Here is a 25526-nt window from a genome sequence, read left to right as displayed (position 1 = left end):
AGGCAGTCGTCCACAAAGGACTCTAAGCCTTTGAGGTCTTCCGCACAAAGGTATGCAACCTTGGCAAGATGCTCGGCGGAGTACGGATCACGACGCACTTTGTCCTCCAAAGCTCATAGTGCATCGTGCAATCAACCAAGTCGTCATCATCCGCCGTCAACTTTTCTTGATGAGTATGGTGGCATACACTATCCCGTGGAACGCCTTTTGGGCTGGCGTCGTCGACAGGACCGAATCCAATATCTTATGAAGTGGCGGGAATACCCCGACTACGAGAACTCGTGGGAGTTTGAGGTGCCACTTTGGCAAGACTGCCCAGAAGTCGTAGACGCTTATGATCAGAAGGATTATGACGCTCCGCGCTTCTCGGCAGTAGCCCGGAAGCCGGAGGGCCATGAGCTGAGCTCAAGTTATATCCCTGGGCTGCTGTGGTTGCAGACTCACCCGTGTCAGTTTTCACAGAGCTCGTGGGAGCGTGATGGGTAAATCCATACGTCGCAGGACAACAATCCGAAGTAAAGTCGGCGTTGCGCCTTGCGTTTGGCGATCTCGAACCGAAGATGGCGTTTTACGCTGTTGCTCCGCTGTAAGTGAGACAACTAAAAAAGTTCTCGGTGCCTCTGCATTCATCACTCAAATAGATCTTCATCATCTGCAGTGATTTCGCTAGGGACGAGCACCACATGAATCGTCCGCATTGCGGGTGCAGGAGCGCATCCTATTTGAGAGCGAAGGCGGGCGCGGTACCTAACCATTGGGAATCTTGATGTACCAAGAAGCAAGCTCGGATAGCTTTCGTTGGCCAAGCTCAGCTTGTGAGGTGACCGAGAGCCCGACCACGTAGACGCCCAACGATCGAGTGATCGCGTCCTCGCTTCTGTAGCGGGACCGCCGAGCGGAAGCCATAATTCACACGAGGGTCTAGGACCGACCGTGGGTGTGAGCGCTCTGTGGGAAGCCTCCATCTACTGCTCATGTGTCTCATCGAGGCGATTGGCAATAATACCACTTTTCCGGGAAACGGACACGTTGTCTGCAAGGTTCAAGCAGGGCTCACGTCGTGCCGTTGGTGAACCTTGACCCCCCTCTCTTCCGATCCAAAACAAGGAGTATCCGACTCGTAGTCGACATCCTTCAAATCCTCGACGAGGAAATCCGTTGCCCGTGGCGGGCGCGGTGTGCGGCGTTTGGTTGCCGGGGGCTTGGGATGCGCTTATCTTGAAGCCGCGATCGTGCTGTCCGAGGTCTAACCGCGTGCATGAGACGAAGGAGGGCTCTGCCCGTGGCCGCTAGCGCGGCTGGTGTTTTTCGTGTCACAGACACAAGCTTATTGGGCAGAGAATGCGTGAAGAAGGTCATGCGGACGTAGAGATGTCTTAGCCACGCGTAGTTCGAACGAGGCGACAGTAAAATGTGAAATGTGGGTACTTACACCAGTGATGAGGGCACGTTTAACAAGGTTACACGTACCCTGGTATGAAGAGGTGGGTAACACCATCTTGTGTGACCCTACAATGGTGTGGCTTCACCTTAACAAGAAGCAACTACGTGGTAGGACTGCCAGTAGTTATGCATTTTTATGAGGTTTTGCAATTTAGTCAGAAAACCCTATAACATCAGAAATAGACGGCTTTGCCCTAAATAAAACAAAAGATATATAGTCCTAATTATATACGGCAGAGATTTTTTGCCTTTAGTTAAGGTTTCGGTCACTCTTGGAGTAAGCAGATTGCGATACGCTACACTCGTACTGGTTCTAATATAGCGTAAGGTCGGTGAGCTTAGCGTAGCTCCTTCTAAGCAAAAGAGTCCCGCTGCAACATCGGACGTAGCTCTTAGCAGCTTGGTGTCAATATTTATGAGCAGAGTTACTCTCGAATTTATTTTATAACAAATGGCAATCGCGAGGTTGACGGTCTACATGGCATCACCACATGCTGAATTCTTTCGCTCATAGGTAAACAATCAAGCAATCAAATCATATAGATGTTGCGCATCATTCTGCTGCAGACACATGAAAAATGAGAAAATTTTACGGCATTATAAGTTTTTGGGTAATTACAATTCTTTTATAACAACACCGGAACTAGTTGTCAAGTCGAGCGCTTGCTTCAAATTCTAGATTCTAATAAATCTCAAGCATGTCTGTGTGTTTTATTTTCTTCGTATCCGTGCCCCGAATTTCTGTTAATTTTTGCGCGTCTGATTAATACAAATCCACGCAAAACAATGGTGAACTTTGCATCGCATACTTTTATTTACCTGATCAGATTGACATTTTAATATCACGTCTTAGCAATGCACCGACTTTCAATTGTTTCAAGACGATTCCAAAGAATGTGCTGAATATTCTTGCTCCATTATTATTATTTTGATTTGTATGTCTGGTCAATATGTAGATTTGATAGTACTATTCCTTCTTGAACTTTATCATCACAAGATATTACCGATTTTGTGGGTCAGGTTGTGTAATAATTAGTCATATCACTAAAATATATGACTAATTTTACAGCTTCTGTTTAAATTCTTTCATATTTAATTGATCACGGATTAAATCGGACAAAATTTTGAAAGAATGTGACTGTAATACCTTTAATCAAGTGATTAATTTCATCAGAATTCGATTTTTTTTATTAAAAAAGGCAGAATACGACTTAATTTGCCAACTAAGGAGCTTTCGTGAGGCGGCGAGACATGATACTCTACAGGTTGTTTTAGAACGCGTTTGGACAGTATGTGCCTTTTGCGGATAATTTGAAGCCTATTATTTGCACTCATACGCAATGCTGCATGTCTTGCCAGTCTAACGCCATGACAATCCGGCTGCAGCCGTCGACGTATTGATACACAAATTCAGTAGTCAGACTGTTGATGCATGTTTTGTTTTCAAACTCGCTCGTTTATTATTTACGTGCACTAAAGTAAATTAAAGCAGTGCAATTGAAAAAGATCACGAAGTATGAAAGCGAAAATGTCATGCTAGCTTGAAGGAGGATGGTGGCTATCAGTGCCTTCGGAAAGTAATAGCTTGTTTTTCACACAGAAATCGTGAAAGATCATGTACCAAAGAGCGTACCACGGGATATCATTTGCGTCGTCGCTCAGCTCTCTAATCGCATTATTTGCTACATGTGATCCAGGGGCTGCAATTTTGCCCTTGTTGGCAATGTGGAACAGCTGACGTGCTTGGAGCGACGTCAGACCTTTGAGCAAATTCAAGGCGCTGCCAGAAGGGGCGTTCGTTACAGCCGTTTTGATAGTATTGTGAACATGTTGAACTGGATCACTCTCGTCGTTTGACGGACTGGAAGGTTCAGAAGATACGTCCGATCTCAATCTCTTAGACTCTCGCATGGCAATAGAAGCTTCAGTATCTATGGACTCTTTTAGCTGCTGGATCGTTCTTTTGATTTCCTGAGATCGACCTCGATACTCTGTGAGGGTTGAAAACGATTCGCCAGCCAAAAACTCATTCTCTGTGGCTACTTGCGCGGCTTTTTTGGCTATAAGCGCCGCTTTGTTGGCTTTTATATTGTAGTGTTGCGTAGCGACTAGTGAATGCTCAAGCAATGTTTTATCGGGAGCGGTCATATGTCGACTGCTATGGTGTTCGAGTTTCTTGATCAGTTTTTTGGCTTCATTACTTTTGTTCAGGGAAAATTGGCGAGTTGCATCGGCTATTTGACGGCGCGCAGTATACACGGTATCGAGATAGGCCAAATCTTCGATGAGTTGGCCATCTTCTTCTTCAAGATCTTGGATTTCTTTTTTTTCCTTGAAGGCGGCAGGAGAGCCCAAGTTTTTCATAATCATCTTGCTTAAGTCATCCGCACTGACTTTGACGATCGCTTTATCCTTCTCGTTTGCCAATGTTTCCGGCAACATTAATTTTAATGCTTCACCACGTGTCTTGGCAATCAATCTAGCTAAACTGTTGCGCTCTTCATCAGCTGTGGTGTGCACCACTCGGTCATTGCTTTCTTTCAACGACATTTTGGGTAACGTCTTGGTGTCCATACCACCAATTGGCAAGATGTCATGCTTTCGTACATTTCGTGACTTGATCTGAAGGGATTCAGCAGCTGTGTGGACGCTTGTTGCGATGAGGAGAGAAGTAGTCACGTAGATTGCACCGCGCATGAGGAAGAGAGTGAGACAAAGAACTGACTTGGAATTTTAAGATATGTATCCTGACGAGCAGAACGACTTAAATCAGTGTCAGATTTTAAGGTTCCAAAATTTGGATAGAATTTTGAATTTCTTGAACCTTGAACAAAATTACTGGCTTTGTTGCAAGCAATCTTTTCGTACCTACTTTATGTTTTATTGTTTGTTAGAGACGCAGAAAAGCCAAGGTATGATGACAAACTATCCTGATAGTGTTGTTTGGATACGTAGAGAAAAGACTTGTGGGGGATGTGTGGGTTGCTAGACTTACGTCATGAATTAGAATGAGGTACTAGTGTTACAGGTAGTATTTTGTGTCGTTTACAAAAAGCCTTTAACTCTTACAATCAGCGTAATGAAATGTATAGAGGTTGAATTTGTCCACTTCCTAGCTTAAAACCTGATACCATTCGCTCTCATTGCTGTCTGAAGAGCACACATATCCACGAATATTTTATCCGGCGCGTAAGCACGTCGAAACGTTCAAACATGTGCATATACAAACGATCGAGGTGCTGAGGCATTTAAGCATCAAAGTTGCACGATTGTAAACGGGCTTAGTAATTCTACAATTAGAACTGGTAGCATCAAAATTTTTTAGTGCTAGTAATGCCAATCAGCTTAATTTGATACTTTCAAAAACATAAATGCTGGATTTGTAGCTTTAATCGATTTATATAAGAGTATAATTAGTATGACTGCTTACTTTTTCCCCATAACGTAATACCATTTACAAAAGTCCATGATACGGCCTGCTATAAAAATACGCTTAGTGTAGCAAAACGCTCATTTTTAGCTACATTTTTGTGCTTGTCTCTGCGTGTTTAGTAATCTATATATAATCTTACAGGGTGAAGTTTGAGGCGTCTGTAGATAAATGGAGCGATTGTGCAGAGTATGATTTTGTCGTATTTAATAGTCTTGATGTAGTCAATTAGGATTACTACGTAGAAACATAATATATTGGATGATATTTCGTGTATGTAATATAACAGAAAATGTCTTACGTATAATAAATTTACGTGAATATTAATAACGCAAAAAAACGGAGTGACACATAATTAAAGTTTCCAGATCGGTTGCCAAAACATTTGGGAGGTAAGTAACAAAAGTGACCTCTACCATATATAATAAGCCTCTCAAAAGAAAGTCACCTTTCAGCGGCATAATAAAAGTTAATTGAAATAAACTTAGCTTTATGCGTTAACTTTAGTAATGGAAAAATAACCGCCTCTCACAAATAATGACATGTACGTAGGCTGTCGCATTCCAAAACGAACTTGATACTAAGCCATTTACTTCGCGACATTTTTGAGCGCCCCTAAGCTAACCCCAGATGTACAGCCTAGCTAACAACTTCTCATTTCAGACCAATCGCGTAGTGAAAACTACTAATTCATGTGCTCTAAAACTGATGCGACTCAACTGATATAACTGTCATCTATAATAGTACACGACAATTATCAAGTGCTAAAACTTGTTCACAGCTTCATCTATTTCTCAAATAAAAATCTACTGAATAGATTAGTAGATCAAATCCTAAATATTTCGTATAGAGCATTGGGTTAGAAGTACACTTCTGCTTGAACAGAAGCTTAACGAAGCTAGCAGTCTGAATTGCGAAGCTCTGGCATGTTCGATGCGACATGCTCTAATTTTTATCATGTATTGAAAAAGAGAGAGGAAACTGGGTATTGTGTACAGACGTACCAATTTTCCAGGCCATCAATATATTCTCGTTATGAAGGCTCTACCACTTATGATCTCAATTTATGAAATTCGTTTGTGATCTTAACTTTTCAGATCAATGATTGCTATGGAACATAAGTTCGATAATTTTCCTGCAATATTATTATCTTCCGAATCGTTCCACGCTTAGAGCATCATTTGAAAGAAAAATGATTGCAAAAGTCTCATTGTTTATAGATATAGCGATCCTACAACCTGATCTACACGTTAAATCCATCGCAGCCAAAGATCATTATTTTCACGCTTAAAATTACCGTACTGTCACCTTCGACGTTACAATCTACTACGTTATCATGTCTGCTTGCTACATTTTGACTTTATTCAATATGAATATATTAAAATACAGCTTAACTAATGTTTAAATGGATTTCTTCCCACCACAAATGCAGCACCTCATAGTCACAAATGATATACACAAATTGTGAATGCTATCGCTTGTACTAAGAGTAATCGTTTCTTTGTTGATAGCAAATTTGCTACTAATTAGAAAAGTGTATCTTATTACTACGAATCAGACCGTTTTTTAGTCGGTTACGTGACTATTAAAACGCTTAAAAGAAGGGTGTTAATAGAAAGTTGGAGTTTACTGCGAGACGATCAAAGTTTCAGATCCTGGGATTATCTAAGATGTCCGCGTTAGTGACATCTGAACGATTCAGATCTAAATTGACGAATGCTTTCTCAGTAAAAACTGAGGACTGGCGCCACTATACCGAGAGGGGCCTTGGAATAGTTTCCATACTCTCGTCACTTGGTGCGACGTTGCGGTTGGAACTTAGAGAAATGCACTTCATTGCTTCACTTTCCAACTTACTCATTTCAAAAGTTAACGTCGTTCTTAATCTTCAATGGAACTTTCATTTCAAGATATCGTACAAATTCTTGCGACACTATCGGCATTGTCCATGTGTGCAAGTCCATTGTCTGCAATTACTCGAATCATTCGACAACGTGATGTGAAAAATGCATCCATTCTACCATTTGCAACGTTGTGGGTTTGTAATCACATTTGGTACGTAAGAATTTCGATTGAAAATCTTAACTACTGGAGTATTTCTTAATTTTATTTGTTTTGAACTGGTAGGATGTTGTACGGTTACGTCGCAGGTAACCTCTTTCCTGTCTTTACAACATATGCTATTGGAGATGCTCTAAGTGTCATCTATCTCGCAATATACCTTCGCTATACAACAAATTACAAGATTGTCATCACGATTTGCTCGATTGCAATGTTTTGTAATGCAGCAGTGACTTTTTACGTTATGGTGGGGATGAACGTAGAGCTCAAACATTCAGAAGATGCGATGATGACGGTGGTCGGTATCATTGCGATCATTTCCAGTCTTGCACTATATGCTTCACCCCTTTTAGAAATCAAAGTGGTAGTACAAACACGGTCGTCGACTTCATTGCCGTTTGCTATGATCCTCGCTGGAGTAATCAACAATCTCTTGTGGATTCTATACGGCATTCTCGTCTTCGACTGGTTTCTAATCGTCCCCTGTAGTGTCAATGTATTCTTTGGACTTGTTCAAGCGACGCTTTATGGTGTATTTCATCCTTCTTGCTTTGGGACCGAACGAAGTGTCATATCATGCAATTCTCCAAAGGATGACCTGACAGCGTTCAGTTACGCAGGGATAGAGTCAACTCCAATCGTCCAGACTGAAGTGATCAAAGAATGTCCAGAATCTGTCACCATTATAATCGACGAAATTTCTTCAAACAGGTAGAAGATTGTCAAATTAGACGAAATAGAAATTGTACATACTCCGTCTATTTTCAAACATATTACTGCTTTATAGTAGAATAGCACTCTCAATACTATATGCTGTAATGTAGTAGCTTACTATTTTACCAGCAAAAGTACTACTTTCAACATCTTCACTAAAATTTGGAATCGTCTTAAAAATGCTCTTTTTTATTGATAAATACCTCAATCATCCACTTCATCTTCGGGTTCATTATGAATAGAAAGACTCAAAAGTTCCATCAATCGCTTCGTTCTCGGCAAAATCTCTTTCATTGATGCAGCACCCAATTCACGCTTAAGCTCACGTATTAAAATACTCATTTCACGGACTTGTTGAACACCAACAAGATTTGTATCACCAGAAAGATTCGATTGAGATCGACGCTTTTCAACAACAAAATTAAGCGTCTTGTTTCCGTGCATATCTTCCTCAGCATGATGCGTATTCAATTCCACTTCTTTCTCTTCTAGCCGCTCCTTGATAATGTTTAACCTTTGTATTAATGATGTATTCTTTTCTAAACGAAGTCAATCAATTCATGTCATCAGCGAAAGTTTTGAAACTCATCATTGTTAATTGTACACACCTAAGTGGAGAAGATCGCCAATCACTCGTGAGAAATTCTTCATTTCATTAATGAACAAATACGTTTCCTGCAACAAATTCACATTTGTTAAGCTTGATTGCAGCAAGAGATCAATAACAGAAACCATTTCATAATACATTAATTTTCGGAAGGACACCATCGATCGCCTTAACTTGAAACAGGTGTGAAAAGTGTCTTACAATTTGGTTAATCAACACATTTGGTCGGCGCTAAAGATTAAACAACAAACGATAAGTTACTTCCCATGCATATTTTCAGCTATGAACTCACCTCCACTTCAACCGCAGCTTGAGCATAGATTTCCCGATGATGAATTACACTCTTCTCTAGTTCAACCAGCTCTGCAACGATCTGAATAGCGCGAGAAAGCGTCGTTGGGCGGCTAATAGAACTCTCCCGATTATTATCTTCCAAAAGATTTGGCTCAATTGCACGCTTGCATAGCTCAGTAATAATTGAGACCTTAAATCCTTCCAAAGCATGGAGTTTCTGTCGCTCAACCATCCACTGTTGCAATGTTGGAAGCACATGTTCCAGCTCAAAGTGATCATTTGGATGCTCTCCCGTGTTCTCATTTAAATTAAAATAAACAAACCCACATACATCACGAATAAACTTTTCCATGCGTGGTACTGCAGCCACGACGCCACAAAGTTTGTCAAGACTTGGACCAATGAGAGTTATGTCTGTCAGATGGAGGATACGACATACGTGCTTGACCACCTCTAACATCGTTTCACGTGGAAGCGTGTTCAATCGATTCAAATGTAAACGATGATTCAAACGATCACGTTCAACAAGCTCTTTGGTTCCCATATACTTTCGCAGCTCATTGAGATCAGTAGCTTCATCCAATGCGAGTTTACTTTCAGTCACTTGACGTTCCAACTCATGAATTCGTCGCTGACATAATCGGTAGTCGCGGATACTAGGACGCGACTCTGCCTCGAGCGTCAAGTTAGCATTCTCTTCTTTTAATTCAGCAATTGTTTCATGGGCAGTGAGTAATTCTTGTTCAATCATTGCAACTTTCTTGATCATTACAGCTTCACGATGTCGAAGCTTAGCAGCCACGACTTCCTGCTCTCGACGTGCAGCTTCCAATTGTTCAAGCATCATTTCATCAGAAGACAATGAAGATCCAGGACGATGGCGATACTGATTCTCATCAAAGTCTTGTTCCCACACTGGCGGTTCACTTTGCAGCGCTGTACGACTTTGTCGAGCTATAAAGTTCTCTTTATCTCGAAGTTCACTGTTCAGTGCAGCCACCTGAGCTTTTAAGAATTGAATCTCTTCATGCATATGTTCTCGTTGTGCTTCATATCCACTAATTGTTTCAAGTGCTTCAGTATCACGCGAATTTGCGCGTCGTGGATCTCGATCTTGTAAATTACGAAAAGCTCGTCGATCTCGTAACTTATTCATGTTGTCTTTATCAATTTGTTGCTGTAATTTCGCCTGCATTCTCTCCACCAAAACCTCTTTGGCTTTCACGCGGTGTTCACTTACTTTAAGCTGCTGTTGTAAGCGCAAACACGAATTTTTGAGCTTTTTCGACAAAACTTCAGCATTTTCGCTCTCCTTTTTCTGGCTTGTCTAAAAATGCATAATGTCAGCTGATAATCTTGTTAAATTTAGGCAAATGAAAGTATTCAATACCTTTAAGCGTTGAATTTCAGCTTTCGCTCTTTCCAACGCGTTTTGAACATCTACTTTTTGCTTTTCTAAGCTTTGCAGATCTCCCTCTTTTCTGTGTTGAGCCCTTGAGTTGCGTTTCGATGCCAACAACAAATCTTGAATCGTCTACATATCCACAACAATAAACTTTAAAAAAATCATCTTTTTCAGCATATACCGATCTTCACAAACCTCATTCTTTTGTTCTAATTGAGCGGCAACGTCATGAATGAGAATAAACAAAGACTCTTTGTCAGGCACATTTTCTTCCAATCTACTGCGACGGAATTGCACAGCGGGTAAACCATTTTTCCGAAGCAGATCATTCAATCCATTCCATGCACCTTCATCAAATACATTACGCTCGTAACGATCAATATTGTCGACATCATTTTCATGTTTCTCTTTCGTTTCTTCCACTTCGTGTGAAAGCAACACATAATCAGTCTCATCACAACCTTCTCTGGACGATCTCACAATATCATCAGACACTTGAATCAAACTCGCACCATCATTTTTGTCAGAACAAATTGAATCCTTATCTTTTTTACTTGCAATCTCTGTATTTGTCGTCTTAAGCAAATGAGAATAGTGATCATGTTCTTTATTTTCCGGTTGGTTCTGTTCTTCCGTTTCGTTTCTTGAAATCAAATTCTGATCTTTCTCATTAATTACAGACGATCGAAGAACTCCCAACGCATCACTTAATTCCTCATCCAATTCTTTACTGGATGCATTTGAAGATTCTGAATTGATTAAAGATGGTGGATGAGATGTCGAAGAAGCAGCCGATACCATAGTTACACCTTCTACTTCTTGTTCTGGTGTCATTTGATAATCTGAAGCAAATAACGAAGAAGTTGAAATTTCCATACCCTGTAACTCAAGTACAGATGACGAAGAAGCTAGAGAAGGTGGCACCGATAATGTATCATGATCTCTTGTATCACTTATAGGAGTTGTATGACTTAATAGCGAAAGTCTTGACCCATCAAAGAGCATCGACCTATCAAAAGATTCATTCTGCACTTGTCGTGCTCTTCCTATGTCGTCACTTTCGGGTCGTTCACTCGTTCTATCTCCACTAAGTCGTTCGCGGTCTCGACCAAGTAATAAATCTTCATCTTCAAGTAATACAAAACGCGGTGGTTCACGCTCATCTGCATCACTTAGTACTTCATCATCACTTAGAGATGCAAGTTCGAGGGCTGAGTCAGAGATACTAAAGCCATTATCCCGTAAAAACTGGTCAACGCTTACTAAACTCTCATCCTCCATAGAACCGTCGGACATTTTCAAACCACTTTTCGTGAATAGTATACTATGTACTCGTACTATTTGCTGAAATATGAATTACAGTTTTTTGATTTGTCAGTAGTTACTATACTTGACGATGAGTAGATTCCTTCTGCTTCTGGTGCTACTATCAGTACGAAAAACATCGATGGATATCATGACGATCCATACAAAGTACTTGGAGTTAAGCGATCAGCATCGGACGTTGAGATTAAACGCGCGTATCGTTCACTTGCACTTAAGTGGCATCCTGATAAGAATCGAGATGATCCAAATGCAAAGAAGCGATTTATGCGTATCAATGCTGCATACGAAGAGCTAACAAATGCTCAAATAGTACCAAAACATACAAGACAGCAGTATCAACAATATAATCGACAATACTACGATTATAGCTACCATTCGACTCGACATTGGGATTTATCTCATCTTACGACACCCTTTTTGTTGATTCTATTACTTGCTGTGGTTATGGGAATATTTGGAAGTAAAGAAGCAGAGTCCAAGACACATGAGATGAAGCCAAGTGCTTTAAATGAGCTTGCAAGAGTCTTTGCACCTTCAATTTATGAGTTTAAACCTTTATATTTATTAGCGAAAGGAAGACGTACGCTTGTATTTTTTCCAGATGAGAGATATCATGGATGCACTGTAAAAGGTAAGTGATGATATATGAGATTGAATGGTTGATTGATCAAAATCACTGATCTATGAGTTTTTATGGTTGTAGATCAGTTTCGTATTCTTGAAAACTTAGCAGTCGCGTTCCAACGCGACCCGCTTACATTCTGTTGGCTTGATTTAAAAACTCTCTCGAAGGACAAACAAAAGCTTTGGCAAACGCAGTTTGAAAATCGTATACCACGTACGTTTGTTATATTGTTAAATAATGTTAAGACGGTATTTTAACGGCATGTAGCGTTTGTTGTGAGTCTGAGTAACAGCAACAAGAAAATTGCGTTGTTTCATCATTATAATGACAGCACGCAGGACCCATTGGCACTTGAAAAGGCGATTCGTTCATGGCTTGTACGTCTAGTAGGAGGTGAAATCTCCCATATTCCATCGGTACTTGGTCTTGTTGATTAGAAGACTAATTTAGTACAACAAGTTTATCTATTAGCTGCTCAATTGAGCATAATGTATCCTTCTCGCGATAAAGTCTTTCACGCTTTGTTATATACTGGAGAGAACCTGATCCAGTGCTGCTCATGACAGTTATTTATCTCTTTCATTTGAAAGATATCCTTTCACGAATCGCTCACATAGTGTTGTCTCTCTATCATGAGTTTCAACTGTTGTTCCAGTAGATCCTGTCGACGCGCGACATTGCGTATCTCAGTCAAAAGCACTTCATATCGATCGTCAAGCTTTAAAGTGGAAGCTGAAAATTCACTGACAAATGAATTGTTATTAATTACACCAGCATCCTTCGTTGATGCTTTTATCGTATTAGAATAACCAACTTCGATATCACTAGTCTCATTCATATCAAGCGCACGGTCAAATGTTGTGACTTCACTGCTCATATTTGACACTTGATTTAATTCACTGCGTCTCCGATGCAATGAAGGAGACCTTCGTAATACATGAGGAGCAGTCAAAAAATCCGTCGCAACGGAAAGACGCCGACTAGCATCAGAATTTGTGCTTTTTGAAAACGACGGCGGCAATTTCATTGACAATGCATCATTTTGTAGTTGTGTGTGGTTCGAATGAAGTTGCAACTGTGCATTTAAATCATTCGAAGGCACAAGATTCACAACCGAATTACTTCTTGCAAGAGTCGGTCCGGTCATAAATTCTTGTAAAAACGGCAAACTAGCCACAGTAACTCCTACTGGAAGTAATGCTTCTACACCTTCAGCTCGCCACATCATAGCTAGACCTTGTAGTAAAGTACGCGACTTACCACCACTTTCCGAAATCAATGTCAGTGCTTTTCGTGATCTTAAAGTGGTGAGTTGACGTGCAGAACGCAACGTCATTGGGTGTAACAAAAGAACTCGAAGAATTTGTTCTCGATCAATACAATGCGTTTCACAAAAATCAAGTGCTTGAATTGTAGCAAGACGAGGTTTGCGTGGATTTGCAATGCTAAACTCCCCAAAACATGAATTTGGACCAAATAGAGCAACTTTTGTCAAGTCAACTAAGACTTGAGCATGTCCAACAAAAAGAAAAAACATTTCGGAACCATAATCCCCTTGACAAATGATATCCTCTCCAGGTAAATAGCATTGTACATGCATTCGTAAATACAAATCGTGAATAAACTCGGAACTACAACCAGCAAGAAATGGCATTTTGTGAGGCATTATATCCTCGCAAAAATGATCCGCAACTTTAGCTCGAATCAATCGCGCCATTCGTTCCACAATTAACCGATCACGTTCCTTGTTTTCACCTCGTGCAGCTTTTCGCCAATGAAATGTATTCGCACGTACTTTATCCCGCAATGCACGTGGTAGCATTCGTGCTTGCATAAAATCATTAATCTGGTCCATATCTCGTCGATATGCAGTATCACTTTCGTAAAGTTGCTGAAAAAGTGAGACAACATTCGTAATACCATACGCAAAGACACCAGCTCCAACAATCATAGCAGCAATTGAAAATAGACGTCCAGCATTTGTTTTGACTGTAACTAGATAAAATGATAGCAAAGAGTAAGTTCAATGATGTGAATTAAATGATCAAAGAACGTACTGTCACCATAACCAACTGTAGTCATCGTCATCATTGACCAATAAAATGCTGCAATGTACCGTGTTTTGACTTCCGAATCTTGCAATACTCGTGAATTGAGTGCAAATTCCAATTGTTCGTCATAATGGAATGCCAAGTATGCAAATACGCAGCTAAATACATGCGAAAGTGCCAATACGACATAGAGAAAACTCCCAAGACTACTTACTTTCGAAGATATAAGCAATGAATGTTCAAGACGATGCTGAAGTCGAGGAAGACCAAGAACTCGAAGTAATCGAAGACAACGGGCTGCTGGGTATAAATAAGCAGCTTGTGTTGAAAAGTTAGAAAGCGAGTACATGGCTGAACCTTGCGAATTGAAAGGTTGAGGATCGTGTCGTTCAAAAATAGCGTAGAATGGAATTGTCCAAAGCAATTCGGGAAGAAACCATCCACGTGAGTAGTGACGAACAATTGAAAAAAAAGAAAAATGAAGTTTGCCATCATCTTCAACTGCAGTAATAAAACTTTCAGACTTTCTTAGCAACTTGAAAAATGAGAAAAATTGATAGAAAACGGTACGAACTTGAGGATGATGTCTACGAGAAACAACGTATCAATACATAAATCCAATTGAAGAATTGCACGACGTAGAGGATATCGCATCGCAAAAGTAAGTTCAAACGGAACGATGACAAGAACCCCTGGAATTATAAAGATAAATCAGTGACAAGCAAGTAATTCAAACGACAAGATCGTACATGTTGTTAAAACGAGGGTAATGGTATCCCAGATCGAGCGAATACGTCCATGTGGATGTAGCACATGTCGTCGAAGTAATTTAAAGTCCGATCCACCCATTCGATTCGAAAAGTACGCAATTTCATCTTCATCTTCTGAAATTAGTGGTCGAGCTTCAAAAGTAACTTCATCTCCCTCTTCCTCTTGTTCGTCACTATCATCATAACTCGTACCATGTAATCTACCTTTCATTTTCTTCTCCGGTACATCGTAAACGTAGTTTGCTACAACTTCCAAAGCTTCATCTTTATTCATGACAGCAACTTTGGCATTTAAACTTCGTGCGCTACTGGATGTTTGACGCAATGGGTGAGCATTCAAACCTGAAATTAATTGTTTAGCAGAATTCGAACGCTTTAACGACAATTTCGGTGACGCCAAGCTAGTCATATTTTCTTGATAACTATTTCCATCTTTCCGGCCCTTTCCAACTTCATATCGACTACGATCTTCACCTTTACTTCGACTTGACGTTCGAGCATTAATAGAATGAGAAGATCGTGACCAGAATCGAGGATCTACTTTACTTCGGCTTTGTGATTGTGGGGTACGTTTATGCAGAATCGACTCAAGCATCGAAAGCGCACCTAAAGGTTGGGAGTTATTATTGTCATCATGTACCCCTTCTAGTCTCAAAATAATGTATCTACACGATTATAAAGACTTTAAATATGGTGTAACATTACATCGTATTTCACACTTCATGTACAAAACATAAGTAGCGTTTAGAAATTTCGCGAACAGATCAGTAATATTCCATAACTCTATTTTCATCCAATTAAAATTTAAATATTCGTAAAATTATCCAATCTAATTGCTTTTATAATCCACCACAAACTTCGAAACCATGTTCAGTCATCTCCCTCTCCGTGCACGTATTTTCACCCGCTTTCACGCTCTTTCTCCATCAATAACATCATTTTCTTCAACTATTCGTTACAATCATGTCTTGGTTAATGATGATTTCTCAACTGGTTGTCTTTCAAAACGAAAGATAAGGATTTATAAACTCTTGGCTGCTCTCCAAACGTTTCATAGCTTGGAACATCATTTTGCTGTTCCGTATTGCTTTGTCGTACCTCAAAGTACCGATTGGATACCTGAATTGCATGATTTTCCACTTGGTGTCAGGATACATCGTTATATGCAATCAATGAATAAAAGAGTCGTGTCTGATGAAAAGCTCCCAAAGAAATGGATTGATGAAATACAAGAATTTACCAAGATTGGATTTCCAATTAAATCATGGCAAGAACATCAATTTCAACATGTTCATCTTCCTGCTATTAAAACGTACCGAGAACATTATGGTCATTTGATTGTACCTCAAAAATTTCAAGTTCCGTTCGATGGAAAAGAAGCAGAACGCTGGCCACGAGCAACAAGAGGATTGAAACTTGGAAATGCTGTTTCAAAATTGCGAATCCAAGGTGTTAAAACAATTCAATTGGAAAATGATCCAACAAAACCACGAAGAAATATATCCAAAACTCTACCTCCAATTCCAAAACATTGGGTGGAAGAATTAGAAGCACTTGGTTTTGTTTGGCGAATTCTTGATACCAAATGGTATGACATGTTTCTTCCTGGATTACGAAAATATAAAGAATTAAATGGAAATCTTCATGTGCCTCAATTGTTTATAATTCCAAAGCATAAAGATGATCCAAGGTGGTCGAAAGAGTTAGAAGGTTATAGATTAGGACGTCATGTTCAAATGATACGTGAAGGAAAATACGCGCTACAAGTTCAAGAATGTCAAGAGGAGCTTCAAGCACTTGGTTTTTCTTATCGTGTGCAAGAAAAAGTCTGGTGGGGTTGGATCTTACCATCTTTACATGTGTTTAAAGCGGAATATCGTCATTGTGATGTAGGACAGAAATTTATTATACCTTCGAGAGATCCATGGCCTAGAGAAGCATGGGGATTTAAACTTGGACAAACAATTCGAAATATTCGACAAGGAGCATATGAAGTCGAAGTTCAAAGTTCACTTAAAGAATTAGAAGAATTGGAATTCGTTTGGAATGCACGAGATCGTGTGGAGAAGATGGTTCGTCGAATTGTCGTGCCAGCTTTAAGTACATTCCGACAACTTTATGGTAATCATGCTGTTGTGGGAACGGACTTTATTGTTCCTGAAGGTGATCTCAATTGGCCTGAACAAACACGAGGATTTCGACTTGGTCTTTGGATTACACGTGTACGATCTCAAAAGATTAAATTGACACCAACATTGCGAAAAGAATTAGACAAAGTTGGATTTGTTTGGCGTTCCAATGATCAACGATGGAATGATATTCTTTTACCATCTTTTCAAGCTTATGCTGCGCTTCATGATGGTACATGTGCTTCCATGAATACTCGCTTTATTGTTCCACCTGAACCTCCTTATCCACAAGCAGCTTGGGGAGTAAATTTAGGCGGTGCGCTATGGCATATTCGAAATGGAGATTCCTATGTGAATTGTCAAGAAAAAGCACAAATTTTACGACAATTAGGAGTGTTATCAAACTCAACAGAACGTTCCGAATAGAATTTTCAATTGATGATATTGAAAAGAATTTAGAAAATGGTTTCTTGACAACTTGATTGTTGACAATAGACACGTGACGATGGAATTAATTGACCATTCATTTCAAGTTGAAACGTAGGAAAACGTAGACGTCCAATCTGCGTGGCTACAAATTTCTTTTCAATATAAAATTCTCGAATGCCATTTCTTGGATCACTTTGTAAATTTCGTGGTAATATTTCTCGTTCTTTTCCCATTAGAATCCAATCTTGTTTACTTCTTGTTGTTAAACACAATACTAAAGTCTCAGATTGTTGCTTTGATGACATGTTTTCTTGAATTCGAATTTCAAACATTATTGGATCTGTTGTCGAACTTTCAATATCTTGAACTTTGTCATGTTTTCGATGGACATGAATTTGATATTGTGGTCCAATGACATGTTTCAATGGTATTTCAAATCGCATTGTTTGTTTCCATGTTTGATGTTCATCTTGAAATTCAAGTTCGAAATTAGAATCAAATTGTTGAGACAAATCATCAAACAATTGACCACATTGATGTGTAAATGTGCAATAGATACAATCACTTGGACGTAATTGGGTTCCTCGCATCTTTTCGTTTGGATCGTGCTCTAATGTTATGTATGAAGTAGTTGAGAATTGATTGTCTAACCAATTCAATCGATAATCAAGTAAAGTGATAGAAGTGAATGGGTTACATGTCAGTGCAATGGAAGTAAAGAGTCGAGAATTTACACGTTTGAACCGCATGACTGAAGTTAAAGGTGGAATGATACGGAATGTAGAGTCGAGGGATTGCACTTGGGTTGATGTTGCAAAGGTACTTGAATCCAATGATTCTTGATGATATCGTACACTTGCTCGAATCGTTAAACTTCTTTCTTGAATTGCTTCTTCGGAAGATTCTTCGAAAGGAGAAAGTGTTAAAGTCAAGAGATAAAGCAAATAATCTCCACGATTTAATGTCGGTAGTTCCACAGTCATAGAACTACAAGTGACGTTTATGTCCAACGACTGATTTAAGACATTTGATGATCTTGTAACTTCATCAACTTGTATCAATTCAAGAATACAATTGTCTTCACTTGTCTCTTCCACTTCATCATGTGTCAAGTCTTCCATTTCATTCGATAAACTATTTGGTTTCAATGTACAGACTTCAAGTGTTCCATTTGAAACCTTTTCTTCATTTCCTTGGATTGAAATCAACACTTTTTCAACTGAAGCAAAAGGTCGTGGAATAAACAAGTGAGGACCATCAATTGCAAGTTGTAGACTTTGCATCTTTTCTTTCATTTCAAAACTTGCTTGAATTAATTCATTGGCTTTTAACAAGGGGAATTGAGTGCCAGCTATGATACAATCAACGTGAGTACAAGAATAATGTCCTAATGGTACAGTTGAATGAGAAAACACAAACTTTCGATTTGTTTTTTCATTAATTTGAACCTGATTCTCTTCAAATAAAATCGTCACTTCATCATCTTTTGTTTGTTCCTTGAGTTTTTGAAATCGAATTTGAATTTGATCAATATGAAGTGCAGCTGAAAAGTCATTGACAAGATTTAAACTCACTCGAATCTCTCCAAGTTTCACCATTAAATCACTTGAGTGCATTGTTTCAACTGCAAGTGTTGGATTCAAAAGTGATTGAAGATTCACTGTTGTCTTTTCATTCAATTGTCCATTTAAAGGTCTTTGAAAAGATGAAACAAGTGCTGCTATAAATTCTTTAATTTCTTCTTTCTCATCTTTCTCATGAAATTTTAACATATTAAAGCAAGCAGCAACTGCTTCAGTTGAACGTCCTAGAGCAAGTTCAACTCGACAAATTGTACGTACACATGCACGAAAGATCATCAACCAACCATCTTCTTCACTTTGTCGAGCCATTGATCGTAATAAACTTGAAGCACTTTCATACTCCCCACGTTTCAAATGATACATTGCACATTCTTGACCAAGAAATACAGCAAATCGATGTCTTCCAGATTGTGAAAAATACATGGATGCAAGATGTGAGACTTCTAAAAGACATTGATCATACAACGTCGTATCGGTGCATACAAATACATGCTGAAGATATTGATACCATGGTTTAGTTGAAATTTCTTCCTGAAATTCATTCTTTTCAATATCCTTTCGAAAACAAGCAAATTTTCGAAGAATTCGACGTGCAAGATACAAAAGATTTCCAAGTCCTCGAGCCATTTCTTCAACTGGAATCACTTGAGTTGCTTGCATTGAAACACTCGATCCTTTCCATTCATTATCTCGACCACTATATGCAAGTTCACAAGCATAAGCAATTTCCAAACAAGCTCCAACTGCCCAAAGAAATGGTTGATACCATTTCAAAGTTTCTTTCAATTGTTGTAATTCAAGTTGAAAAGTTTCAATAAATTCCATTCCACGTGCTAAAAGTTGTGGGAAATTTCCCATAACATACAACGTACGTATTTGTCGACAGAAACAATAAAGTGAAACGATTTGACTTGATGCACGATTCATTGCAATCAATTCTTGTGTCTTAGTTGAGATAATATCTAACTATATTCATTGTTAATTTCATATAGAAATGAAAGATAGAAATCAATTGATACGTACAGGAGAATGTGTAAAAATAGTATCGTCTTGTGATATTGTGTGCGTCCAATTTGATTGAAATGCTATTTTTTCACATAGACTGAAATCACTAAAACATGCTTCCAGTTCATCTAGCTAAAAATCACAAAAAAACATTAGAAATTATAAAATTTTAAGATAGAAATACATGGTCGTACATGTCGTATCGCATCATCTTGTAAGTACATTTGTTCATACATCGAAGCAAGTTGATCTTTTGTTTGAAAAAAAGCTCCAAAGTTCCAATTGGAATCTCCTCGATTTCCTGCTAATTTTCGTAATTTTTCTTCATATTCAAAACATGTTCGTTCAAATGCTTCCATAACACAATAACGTAAGCGTAAAAGTAATTCAGTCCATTGAGCTTCATGTTGTTGTTGATGTCCGAAAACACTTGTCCCTTTTAACATATCAAGTTTACAAATTCTTTCTTGTCCAGATGCAATTGTCCCACGTAAGAATGTTCCACCCTTTTGAAGAACAAAATCTGTTCGTAATCGCTCAAAGATTTTACGATAAACACCATTTGGTAAATTGTCCGCACCTTTTGGACGTGTACCCAGGGGTACGTACAGTACAAGCCATTCAACTTTCGCACTTGTCATGAGATCGACCCATGTCATTAAATCACGTCTCACGGTATTTTTATAAAAATCTAAATCTTCACATTTAACCACGTAAATACACGCAAGAGGAAAATCGGAATGATCATTTTTGTCTGAAATCTCGACAAAATGAAGTGGTAATTGTTCAATGCGCTTGGTTACACCCACGAGGTTACGCCATTCAATTGCACGCAAAGGTAAACGTTGTGATAAAGAGGATGCTAAGAATTGCCAAACACCACCTCTATCAGTGTATCCGACACGAAGTCCCGGCGACAATAACTCGCGCGTGAATTGCGGCGTCACTGATGCGTACATATACGAGAAATTTAGTTTTATTGAAAAGCATAATGTTGTATTGCAATATGACAGTAGCCTTTTTGACCAATCAAATTGAAGATATTGACGGGGAAATTGAATTTGTACGTTTAATTTTTGTTTTTTTTCTTAGAAGCATCAGGTTCGTACGATTATATTGTACTATTATACAGGTGTCAAAGCCAAGTAATCAATATTACAGCTCTTGGCTTGTTATACCGTCTCCACTATGATGGGAGTTCACGCTTATTACTTTCAAATAATGCACAGCAATGACCGCTATGCGAGCAACCACAACGCTGACCCCTAAACTGCCTGCTTTACTGAGCGTAATTGCACCGGAAGTCGCAGCTGATAAACAGGCTCGACAAATTCTTTTTAAAAGCGTACTCTTTGCGACCAATGCACCTAATAAAATTGGTGATGATGCGAAGGTGTAACTTCGCGGATATTGAGCATCCAGGCCTTTGACGACCAGGCCAAGATCCCAAGGAAAATGCGTTCACCTCTCTGCAACACAAGCCGTGCCTTTTACATCGGCAGGAAGTCTTGCGACACCCAGCCGCGGAGCCCACAATGATGCCAAGCTTGTTTTTAACGGAACAAATGGCTCAGATTTCTTCGTTGTAAGTGCAAGAGTCACACCACGGTCACGGTGTGATACTGTTCATAGTCGCTAGACGCGCAATTGCGAAGCTCTCAGACGAATCTGCGTGTGGTTCATCAGTGCGCACCCAAAGCGAAAGAAAAACTGTTTCTTGAGCTTTTGCTTAACCCACAGTAGTCATTTCCCAATGATAAATAGCAGTGGTTGAGGAACCCCGTTTTTTTCATGAAAAATACTAAAACATGAGTTTTTGATAATGACGCTAAGTATATGTCCACGGACTGGGTAAAAAAAACCGATCGCCTACTTCGTCTTTAGTCTTTACGTATCATCTTCAGATAAGTGGACGCACCTAGAGCGTCGTCTTATGCTTGACTTTGAAAAATACAGACCACAACGCAGGTGTCGAGGTGACAATCCATTCTGACAAGTCCCGGCTGTTTTCGGCCCCGCTCTCCACCGTTAGGCAGCTGTAATAATGATCAATCAAGGGTATTATTTCCCGCAAAATGTATCGCCTAACAAAAGTGGGAAGCGCGCTGCGATAGTAAGACCTTCATCTTCTCCGAGAAAGATAAAGTCATAGGATGCTCCAAGTTGTAAGCGCTCCTGGCACCAGGGCAATCTTGTCGAAATGAAACCTCAAAGTATAACGAGTCTTTTCACAGACGAGAATTCTTCTATCTCTCTACGCACCGAAAATGAACGCCCGGATTCGCGTGATAATGGATCGTCCCTGGCTTATTAAGCCGTGCCGGTGGAAGTCGACTTTGTTGTGGCTGGCTCTCGTGATCTTTCTCGGTTGATTCAGCATCTAGACTTTTTTCCAGAGCCACGGCGTGCACCCGAGGCTTAATTGCGACAGATCTCAGATTTGCTCTCTGAGCTTCGACATCACACTGTCTGGCTTGATACACTTTTAGCGGTTCAGCAGCGTCGCTATCAGAGGTAGCTCAGATACAGGAAGTGTCAAGACGCTGGTTTGTTCGAAGCAGAGCTCTCCGTATCCGGCTGTATTGTAAAAATTGTACTGAGGAACATACATAGACTTTTGAATCGTAATCCTCTCGGGATTTCAGTATAGAATTGTAAAATAATACAACTAACTTTATCGCGCAGTAAGCAGTCCAGCAAAATCGGGATGCTGGTCGAAGGTACTCCTCATGCAGAGAGAGTTTAAACCTTTCACACGTTTGACACGTGATCACGTATGTGCTTACCCGCTTATACATGTTGCGCCATGAACACATAGTGCTCATCAAATAATATGTCTTTTTATTATTCCGAAGTGATTATCCAATGTAGGACCTTTTATCTTGTACTCAATGTTCTCGTCATGAGGCATCACCACATGCAGAGTGTAATGTAAGTCAGTACTGCTATACAGCAATCATTGGGATGGAGCATAGCGTTGGAGATGTACAACAGCGCGCTTTGATGAAGCGATATAGGACTTAATCCTTTCTTTCAAAGCTCTCGGCAATGCAACAATGGTAAGTAGGACTGATGCGCTGTAAGTTTTACCTTTCCACTTGTCAACGTCACTAGTGTAGAGCAAGATCTAGCGCCACATGTAACGGCCCCTACCTCCAAATTATATGCGGCAAAGATAGACGCACACCTTGCCGTTTTCTGGAATGGAGTTGGTGCAATATCGCTGTGCGCAACGACGCATCGTCAATTTGGATAAAAAGACTCAGAGGCAAGCAGATACAGCCTGAACTTGACGAGGGTAAACTCCAGTGAAAATTGCTTGTCGTCAGTGAGTGTACATATAATCTTCCAGCTATATTTATGCAAGTGCTACATGCGTTATGTTTCTTTGCATCTGCTTGGAGCAAAGCGTAGTCTTTGAGAAGGCTTTACTGTCACAGGCGACGTGATAAGGCCGATGTGACTTTGGAGGAGACGAAATTCGGGGGACACTTTGCGCTATCTTGAGCAGTCTCAAGGGTTGCCTCTACTGTCGCACGCCAGCATATTTTCACATCTTTTTGGGATAATATTGATAACGAATGTTGCCATGTCGGCACATTGCACTGAACTTGCGCAAGTTGTTGGTTAGACCGCGCCAGTTTCTCGATCATATTGGAATATTGCTGGCTCAAACATAGATTGGATAACTACCATTAAATAAGCGCAGGGAACCAAACAAAGCGCAGACAATTACGCTATTCTGCAACACGTCCTTCCCAGAATTTGTCGTTTGCGCCAGAATCTTGGCTGCATTCGGCTCACTATATATATAGTATATATATAGTGAGCCGAATGCAGCATATATATATAGCTGCGATTCGCCACTTGCCGTTAGCCTTTCTGACACAAAAAGCAAAACCAAGTGTGGGATTTCCTTTTCACGCCTTAACCACTCGTGCCTCGCGCGGACGATCGTGCCATCGACATTATGTCGCTCCGTTGATGAGGTAACTGTCTTATGACACAATACTTGCACCCGAGAATAAAGTCATTTTCATAGCGCATTCTTCTATTGAGGAGAGACACGTTTGCTCGTTACCACGTTGTTATGTCCCTTCAGCGATGGATAGAGAAGAACCGTGTTATCTTTGAGGAAGCCATTTCACCCTCTACACTTGTTGCTCAGGGAGTGTCTTTAATGACATCTTCATCCATAATGAGCGGCGAGCTCAGCTTCTTCGGGCCCGACTGTATTCTTGGTGAGCTCACCGTTCTGTAATTTCAGCATTGGTTCGAAAGGATAATCCTTCTACCTCGAAATGACCCTTTGCCAGTAGTAGAGTAGATAGAGTAGAATTCTCTGTTCACTCCAGACATGGGCGCGCGATCTGTCCTCAACACTTGTTGGTGACGCTTACTACTTCGCATTGTAGACCAGGCAAATGGTTCCGCTAAGAGTGCTGACTCATCAGTACCGCTCTATCGTGATAAAGATTAATTAATCCTTTCATCTTCAGGGCTTATTGGACTCACAAGTGACCTTCAATTCTGCCGATTCTGGCATGGTGCATTTCACATCGAGTTACTTACACTCTCCACCAACTTTGGTATACGAGATAGCAGCTTGAAGCTGCTTTTCCCGTCATGCCACAGATACACTACAATATACAGAGATTTGTTGTGGAGACCGCGACATAAAATCGTCTTTTCATCCCATCTTAAACCCTCGACTTACCGCCGCTATTGTCAATGTAGACTCATGTTTCAGCAGGAAAGAAATGCGTGGTATCTAGCTGTTTTGACTTTCAGTCGAACCGCGTCTGCCAAAGTCCTCAAACTTTACGTGAAGGTTCAGCATACGTTTGACGCCACCCAGTGTTCTCGTCACAAGACGCATAAATATTGTATCCATGTTTGGTTTATCGATGCCTTCGCGTACTGCCTACTATTTTGATAGTCGCACGTTGTGTGTGTGCGTGTGTGTGTGTAAATTCATGACGCGCCTGAAACTACCAGACTTTCTACAGCTTCACAAGCCTGGGCTTTGATGTGAACAATCAACATTCCTTGGCTGTGATTCGCATCTCTCCCACTAACCACGACCTTCGTCTGATACAATCAGACTCAATTCATTCCCTGTAGATGCAGGGCAACCTATCGGAGCTTGTCTTTTACCTGCGAGACGCTCGTCGTTTGCCCTTTTCGAAGAATCCGACCCTTCGGCCATCCTAGCTGAACGCGAATTAGGCATGTGAGACGCAAATTGGCCCATTTCAAGCATCTGCAGGTGCTGAGCTGCTCAATGGCTAAGAGATCGCTTTCTACCTGTAGCGCGCTTGTAGAGCTTGCATTCCAGTATTCCATCCTGCCCAAGCGGTACGTAGTTCATACTCTGCATAAATTGCGACGTCCACGGCTTTCTTGAAGGGAGAAAGTTGGATGTGGAAGGTCTCAGTGAAAACCGAACTCATTCAGAGACCAACGGTTACTGTATCGCCTCCAGGAGAGTCGGATGCCATTGCGGGCCACACAATATACTAAGCCTAAGTTAAAAGCTACCAACCCATCCTAAGGTATGTGGAACACTCTAACTCAGCCTTTGCGCGAACCTAAAATAAGTACATACTTAAACTATGCAGACATATGCAGTCTTAACCATAACGGTTAAACAT

The 25526-nt window shown here is 40.2% G+C and overlaps 8 protein-coding genes across 8 annotated transcripts; 4 read left to right on the top strand and 4 right to left on the bottom strand.

Moving 5' to 3' along the window:
- Positions 1-246: 246 nt before the first annotated feature.
- On the top strand, positions 247-2844 carry PHALS_12068 (Chromo domain/shadow; the record flags this gene model as incomplete). The annotated part of the gene is made up of 3 exons (XM_024727541.1): positions 247-482; positions 2618-2732; positions 2803-2844. 3 exons carry the CDS (start codon positions 247-249, stop codon positions 2842-2844), a joined length of 393 nt encoding a protein of 130 aa, XP_024578108.1.
- Positions 2845-2979: 135 nt separating this feature from the next.
- On the bottom strand, positions 2980-3885 carry PHALS_12067 (uncharacterized protein; the record flags this gene model as incomplete). Its single annotated transcript, XM_024727540.1, has 1 exon — positions 2980-3885. The coding sequence occupies one exon, from the start codon at positions 3883-3885 to the stop codon at positions 2980-2982; it is 906 nt and encodes a 301-aa protein (XP_024578107.1).
- A 2879-nt stretch (positions 3886-6764) lies between these two features.
- Positions 6765-7649, top strand: PHALS_12066 (hypothetical protein F443_08757; the record flags this gene model as incomplete). The annotated part of the gene is made up of 2 exons (XM_024727539.1): positions 6765-6928; positions 7001-7649. The coding sequence occupies 2 exons, from the start codon at positions 6765-6767 to the stop codon at positions 7647-7649; spliced, it is 813 nt and encodes a 270-aa protein (XP_024578106.1).
- Positions 7650-7852: 203 nt separating this feature from the next.
- PHALS_12065 (uncharacterized protein) lies at positions 7853-11235 on the bottom strand (the record flags this gene model as incomplete). The annotated part of the gene is made up of 6 exons (XM_024727538.1): positions 7853-8187; positions 8257-8323; positions 8394-8486; positions 8548-9876; positions 9940-10083; positions 10150-11235. 6 exons carry the CDS (start codon positions 11233-11235, stop codon positions 7853-7855), a joined length of 3054 nt encoding a protein of 1017 aa, XP_024578105.1.
- A 45-nt stretch (positions 11236-11280) lies between these two features.
- PHALS_12064 (Molecular chaperone (DnaJ superfamily)) lies at positions 11281-12342 on the top strand (the record flags this gene model as incomplete). Its single annotated transcript, XM_024727537.1, has 4 exons — positions 11281-11327; positions 11388-11911; positions 11984-12118; positions 12173-12342. 4 exons carry the CDS (start codon positions 11281-11283, stop codon positions 12340-12342), a joined length of 876 nt encoding a protein of 291 aa, XP_024578104.1.
- Positions 12343-12503: 161 nt separating this feature from the next.
- On the bottom strand, positions 12504-15321 carry PHALS_12063 (voltage-gated ion channel superfamily; the record flags this gene model as incomplete). The annotated part of the gene is made up of 4 exons (XM_024727535.1): positions 12504-13894; positions 13963-14471; positions 14531-14648; positions 14706-15321. The coding sequence occupies 4 exons, from the start codon at positions 15319-15321 to the stop codon at positions 12504-12506; spliced, it is 2634 nt and encodes an 877-aa protein (XP_024578103.1).
- Positions 15322-15898: 577 nt separating this feature from the next.
- Positions 15899-17281, top strand: PHALS_12062 (uncharacterized protein; the record flags this gene model as incomplete). Its single annotated transcript, XM_024727534.1, has 1 exon — positions 15899-17281. The coding sequence occupies one exon, from the start codon at positions 15899-15901 to the stop codon at positions 17279-17281; it is 1383 nt and encodes a 460-aa protein (XP_024578102.1).
- A 29-nt stretch (positions 17282-17310) lies between these two features.
- On the bottom strand, positions 17311-20831 carry PHALS_12061 (Putative transmembrane protein; the record flags this gene model as incomplete). The annotated part of the gene is made up of 3 exons (XM_024727533.1): positions 17311-19833; positions 19891-20004; positions 20067-20831. 3 exons carry the CDS (start codon positions 20829-20831, stop codon positions 17311-17313), a joined length of 3402 nt encoding a protein of 1133 aa, XP_024578101.1.
- Between the last annotated feature and the right edge of the window lie 4695 nt (positions 20832-25526).

Source organism: Plasmopara halstedii, assembly GCF_900000015.1.
Source record: "Plasmopara halstedii genome assembly, contig: Scaffold_614, whole genome shotgun sequence".
In the NCBI taxonomy this organism is placed as follows: domain Eukaryota; phylum Oomycota; class Peronosporomycetes; order Peronosporales; family Peronosporaceae; genus Plasmopara; species Plasmopara halstedii.
Note: the sequence above shows the minus strand (reverse complement) of the source record. Positions and strands in the feature narration are given on the sequence as shown.